At 39.6% G+C, this 6,582-nt stretch overlaps 1 protein-coding gene and 1 pseudogene across 1 annotated transcript; one reads left to right on the top strand and one right to left on the bottom strand.

Annotated features, from left to right (window-relative positions):
- Positions 1-961: 961 nt before the first annotated feature.
- LOC149112320 (uncharacterized) lies at positions 962-1,637 on the bottom strand (annotated as a pseudogene).
- Positions 1,638-4,929: 3,292 nt separating this feature from the next.
- Positions 4,930-6,196, top strand: LOC149112319 (uncharacterized). Its single transcript, XM_089290765.1, has one exon. It carries the CDS (start codon positions 5,333-5,335, stop codon positions 6,194-6,196), a length of 864 nt encoding a protein of 287 aa, XP_089146891.1. The 5' UTR covers positions 4,930-5,332.
- The last annotated feature ends 386 nt before the right edge of the window (positions 6,197-6,582 follow it).

Here is a 6,582-nt window from a genome sequence, read left to right as displayed (position 1 = left end):
GAGGATGGACATCTCCATGTGCGAGGAGTAGCGATATATTAAACTGAGCTGTATGGAAGGCGCAATGCGGTACTCTCTTTCCGATGAACTTGCGCTGAAAGAAGAAGCCAAGATGGCCGCTGTCGGAAACGTGCCACGTGCATGGATTTAATAATCTTCGATGCTGATAATATTCGATGACAAATTCATCTTCAACACCTCGGATGGCTGGATGGTAATGACCTACGCTTTCGTAATTGTTTGTTGCATCCAAAGTTAAGATGCAAATGGAATAAAATAGCAAAGATGCCCTGCAGTTAAGTGGCGACCGTCCGGGCGCCATGATACCAGTCTAATGTTCGAAACCGGTTTTTGAAAAAAAGGCCACAGGTGATTGTTTGCAGTCTAATGTGTATAATTAATTAAAAGCGCAGACTGACGTCGTTTGGATACGTACATACCTTCACCTGGACTGAGGAAAATCTCTCATTCTTCTGGTGAACAGTCTTTGTCTTCCAGCCCTTGTTGGCATAACCATATTGAAAACACTTGTATCATCTGCACAATCCTCGTCAGACTCACTGTCTCCCCTTTCGCTGCTGCTGTACTCCTCACGTTGATAAGTGCATGTGAGAAGCAGGCTGTTCATCAGACTCACCTTCTGGACGTTCTGCACTTTCCCCCGCACTGAGCTTTGCGCACGAGGAAATACAAACTGCAAATCTAATGGATTAAGCAATGTCTGTGTTTCATACAAGTTCAGAGGCAGTGTCCCAGCTCTGTCCATGATGTTCTCTTGTCGTGCACTTCGCTGCCTTACACACTTGCCGTATCGTTTTGCCCACACTCCCATCTCTGCTTCATCATTTCTGAAAAATCTTTCTCCGACCGGTTTGGGAATTTCAACAAGGACTAACCGGCCAGTAACAGAAAGTTCAACAGGGTAGTATGAGCTGGGGTGCGTGTAATAATGTGAAGACCATGGTGTCACTCTCTTTACTCCTTCTTCAACTGATGAACCAAAAATCTGTGCGTATTCTCGAAAGTAAATGTTTCCGTCTTAAAATGAGTGACTGCATGTTGGTTCTCAGCATTTAACGTCAGGAGTGATTTTAAATTCAAGTTCACCTCGAAACCTGGATATGAAGACAGATCTTTGATGTTGTTCTCTACCTTGCGCAGCGATTGTGCCATCAGTTCCAATGACTTCAAACACTTGTTTGATAAAGTACCCTCTGGGCCATCAGTGGTTTCTTTTGCCAAGAACTGTAGCTCTCTTACCTTCCATGAGCAATACTCCAGCACCTCATCCACCACAGCAATTGCTTCATTAGCCGACTTCTGTGGTTCTCTAACTGTGAGTTTTTTGGAATGAATGTTAAAAGCCTTTACCAGGACTTTTAACTTCCCAAGGAACTCTGCAATCCCTGTCAACGGTCTGTTAATTAGTTTGACCGCGCCAGAACCAGAGTCTGTAACGTAAATGTCACGATCAAATTCAACGCAGATTCCAATTGGTTGACACAGTTTCGAGTGTGATTGTGAACCATCACAATCACCTTTACTGTGTCCTGCAATCACAATAACAACCCCAGATTTAGAGAGCTTAACGGAGTTCTCTTCGCAGAACAAAATATCTTTACCAAACCAGGCAACATTCACTGCCCGTGATGATATGGGTAGGCCGTCACTCCCTCTAACGATTCTTGTTACACCCTGTGATTCAACAAAGATATGAAGAACACCATCCACACAAACAGCAAGTTCATCCCCTGAGGGTGCCAAAGAACTAACATTTGTCCAACTGCCTGCATAGCTGCACATGACATTCACTGCTCCAAGGACACCTACACGGTCAAAATCAGCTGTGATCGAGTAAATACTCTTTGTAGCGTTGGATGCACCAATTAACATGCTACCATTTCCAAGACATAAGTTTACAATTTTCTGTGCGTATTACAGCATTTTTTGCGTTAATATATTTGATTTTGATAATCATAGTCCGCGAATTGGACGCCATTTTTATCTTTCCCGCCACGTGCAAACATGCGCTTATCATTCCATTAACAACAGACCGCCGCCCAGGAAAACACACAGAACTTAACAATAAAACCATGTGGAGCCTGGTAGTTAGAACGCGGAAAAATGTAATGATTTTATGTGTCTACTGAGGTCTAATGATGCAGAATTTTAATTCTTTATGTAAAAGAATAGGCTCAATTGAGCAGTGATGTCAAAAACTAGGGTCTGAGAGCGCTAAAAATAAAAATCCCTGTCCCATTTTCGAAATTGTTCATCCCATTCCCAGTGGTTGAATCCCAGTCCCAGTGCAGTAAATCCCATTTTCCCAGCCCAAAAAAGGGCAAATTCCAGTTCCCATTTTACCCCTTCACCCCCCTCTATAAAGCTAATGTCGATAACTGAACTGCGTTTAATAACAATTGAAAATTAAGCGAATAGTTTTCGAGCCTAATTTCGGCAAACCTAAAGTTGAATACACCTTTTGTTTATATAGCCGTTTAACTCTTAGCAACTTGGCTTAAGTGCTTGTTAAAGTATTAAACGTTTAAAGCACGATATTGTTTTAAGCCCTAAAAAAATTGTCTGTATTTTAATTTTTTCTCTCAGTCCAAGCTCAGTAACACAGTGTTTTGGATGTTAGAAGTGAGTTTAAATGTTAATAAAATTTAATCAGACGGTTTTGGTATCCACCCTTATAGTCCATTTGACATCGCAGAGAGTCTGAATAAGGCTGTCAGAATCTCAATTATCAATTAAATTCTCGGTGAGTTCTCAACCTTCTGTTATAATTTTAGCCATTTCTCAACCATGTTGTCAGCTATCAGTATAATTTCAGTGCAGATTGCAGATCTCAAGTACCAGTTGAAAAACGCGTCATTTCCAAGCTGAACGTTTACACTTTGACCAATTCTTAGCTATCAATTAATTCCCATCCAGACATCATTTCAGTTAAGAAAATCTTTTTCCATGGGCTGGTCTAAGGCAAACTAAGCCAGTTTTACAAAAGGTTTTAACAGGCATTTTTTGGACAAGACAAACGCTGTTTTGCATGTCAAATTAGGAAGATTTAGACATTTAAGTTGCTTAAAAATGTCTCTTTATAACAGGTGGCTGCATTGTGATAACCACGAGAGCAACGCTTCGTTGACAATTTTTCGTTTGCTAGTCTGTATAGAAAAACAGAAGAAACCTCGCAGTTTTCTTTAAAAGCCACTCTCCTATTGCACTGCAAAGTTCCATGGTATGGTAGTTTTTCAAAAAGAATTGCAATGCATAGCCACCTTAAGAAAAACTAATACTTGACAAGAAAGATTGTCACGTGTCTACACAGGCACATGCAGAAAGTTGTAAAGGAAAATTAAACTTGGCCTGTGTGCACTTTCACATACTTTATACAACGAGCTGCCTTGATCTGTTTTGCTGTCTTGCTAAAATCTCAACTTTTTCTTCTTTCTTCATCTAAAGAGTTCAAAATTCTTTAACCAGCCTACTGTGCTACCTAACGTTCTGCTACAACTGCTAAAACATGTTACTTCCATAAAATTTGTGAGCAAATGCCGGGGTCTACCTGTGATAGATATAAAACATAATCGACTGCTCGGCCAACAAAAGTTTGAAACGCCTGCAAAAAGGGGTTAGACGTATAGTTTAGCGACAGTCTTACAAAGAGTAATCTCTAGTTCCTTAATTAAGACCCCCTACTCAAATAGGAGCCCCATAGTAATAAAATCATGAAATAAAAAATGTAAAGGTAGCAAAGAATTATGAAGCGGGGGAAGGCGGGGATACTCTAAGTTTCTTACCGAAAAAAACTACATAAAAATGAAGTTGGTTAAATCAGAGAGATTGACAAAAAAAAAAAACAACAAAAGAAAACAAAACAAGAAAAAAACTGTCTGAAATTTGAAGCAAAAGACAGATTCATATTTAATTTATTTACGTCCCCAAATGATAAACAAACATTTAATTTCCACACCAGCTAAGCGCCAGCATTTCTCATTCATAAGCTTTAATCAAAATCGGAGAAATTAAAATGATTTCCTGCACCTCCGCGTTTGGAACACAAACATTAGAGTAAAAAAATATATATATATATAGAACTGGATACCTTCCATGATAGCATTGACACGAAATATACTTCATAGAAAGTATAAGTAAAGTTCACAGACCAAATGGTAGTTTTAAATAAAACAAACCGCGAATTATCCAGCTTAGAAAATTGCTGATTATTTTAAAGAGCATATTTGTTGTAGGTGTTTGCAAAATATATTTGAAGTGCTCAACAGGATGCTGGACAATATACAAGACCACAAGAAACAAAGTCTCTGTAAAGGAACAGATCTTCGGTCAGAACTCAGAAGAGCTATGCATATGGACGAGAGTGCAATATCAATTCTTCTCATCGAGTGAAGTGATTTTGATTCTTCGTTGCCAAAGAAATAAATTTAGCCATTCAGATTAAACGCTCGGACAAAAAAGGACCCTAGGATATTAACAGAACGAGAAACGCAGAGTAAACTTCACAGGGAACGGTACAAAGCTACGGTTTATAAATGACGCCGCTTTTTTCTTCGTTAAAGCCGCATCAGACATGTCCCTGGATGGCTTGATTGCTATTTTTATCTTCGCCATCCTCTCCGCGCTTCTGTGGTCGTACGGATTGGAGATTTTCATGAAATGCGTCAAATTTATCTTGCTTACCATATTCAAAGTTATCAAGCTTATTTTGTTTGGAAGGAAAAAGAACACCGAGGAAGCCACGACTGAAGCCGACAAGAATAAAGAAAAGACTGGGTGAAGAATCAAAAGCTTGCCCAAAAGCTCGCGTATATGAATATTACTGACGTTGTTGATTCTGGTTATGGTGGCATAAAGCGTATCTAAAATTCCTTTCGTATTTGTGAAGACTTTCTACGTACTGGTGTGCAAGGACTTCAAACCGCAATTTATAGGCTAGTTGATACTCTCTCCTTCAATTTTTAACCCAATTTATAATTTTTTTTTCTTCACTTTATGTAAGTAGAGAAGTTGCTAGAAGTCAGCTTGTGTACTCGAAACCACGGTTTATTTGTTTTTGGGTGTGGCTCTTGCAGGTATTTGGACTTTGATCATTATCATTAATTCTTGTAACGGTGAAACTTGATCGCTTATCGAAATGAAGGGATTTTAAAGTGAGACATTGGTGATGTTTGCGATGATAAACAGTCCTTAATTCGCTACCATTTGGACTGGGCTCGAGCCGTGAAACATGGCGGACACGACACGAAAGAGCTCCTAGAATCTTTTAACCTGGTAGCCACAGTAATGGTTGTTATATCTTAAATGTGACAAAATGCCTAACGAACAAGCTAATAGAAATGATGTGAAGGAGAAAGGGAGGAAAAGAACTCGAGAAGGAAGCTCCCAAACTGACGAAGAAGACTGCAGGCAGCCATGTGGACAATGCAGCGATGCAACGAACTCAGGACTCAGCAGCATTGAAGAGACGCTCAACTTGCTCTTAAGTGTCCTTTCCGAGTTGGAAAATTATAAGTCCAGAGTCAATCAACTCGAAGAAGAATATAAATCCCTACAAACAAGCCTGCAATATGCTCAAGCAGAAATCGAAGATCTAAAAACCAAGGCAAATGACCCAGAGTCTCGGCAACAAAAGATCAACGCCGGTCAAGAGCGAATAAATAAAGAACTCAAAAAATTACAAAGACGGCATGTCAAACTGGAATGCCATAGTCGCAGAGGCAACTTAAAATTCTTTGGAGTGAAAGAGGGAGAACGTGAATCTAACAGCGATACCGAGACTACTTTACGGGAATTTATGCGCACGAAGCTGAAAACTCCACCCAACGATGTAAAGGAAATACACTTTGACAGAGCTCATAGGATTTCTACGCATACAAGCGATAGTCGAAACTCCGGATACCGTCCAATTATAGTCAAACTCTCCGCTTATCAAGACAAGAACTTCATAAAGTCGTTCATCAAAAACCTTCCCAAAGGCACCAACATTGGAATATCCGACGACTTTGCAAAAGCAGTGGATGAGATAAGAAGGAAGTTATACCCCGTTCTCAAGGCTGCCAAACGTGAAAAGAAAGAAGCGTACTTTAAGGTAGAAAAACTTTTAATCAACGGCTCACTCTACCGAGGACCGGAAACAGCTCTTTTCCCTCTGTACGGATGTTTAATGAACGGCTAGTTTTAAATATGTTTAATTGACTCTCTTACTCCGCCATACAACTCAACCATTGCTAAATTGCTGCCGCTAGTACCCCAATTTTGACCCAGTCAGTAAACGCCGCACAAAAGCATAGGTAAGTTTGAAGTAGTGAGTAGCTTGCTTCGTGTGTGCTGTTGTATTTCTGTTGTAAGTATGTTTAAATGTATTTATCTATCTAACTTTATCTCGGTCAACAAAAGAAAATTAATACTAAGTTATGATATCTCGCCGCACAGTGAGAACTATAGTATAAACAAGTGCTTAACTTTTTCTCTGGAATATTGTGACTTCGCCTTCTGCAGAGAATCTAAATGTATAAAATCATATCACTAAATGTGAGAGGGTTAAACGGTTCGAGAAAGCGA

Source organism: Orbicella faveolata, unplaced genomic scaffold (genome assembly GCF_042242905.1).
Source record: "Orbicella faveolata isolate gen_17 unplaced genomic scaffold, um_ofav_v1 contig_2, whole genome shotgun sequence".
Lineage (NCBI taxonomy): Eukaryota > Metazoa > Cnidaria > Anthozoa > Scleractinia > Merulinidae > Orbicella > Orbicella faveolata.
Note: the sequence above shows the minus strand (reverse complement) of the source record. Positions and strands in the feature narration are given on the sequence as shown.

Coding starts and splice junctions, on each gene's coding strand:
- LOC149112319 (XM_089290765.1), top strand. CDS start 5,333: ATGCCTAACGAACAAGCTAATAGAAATGATGTGAAGGAGAAAGGGAGG.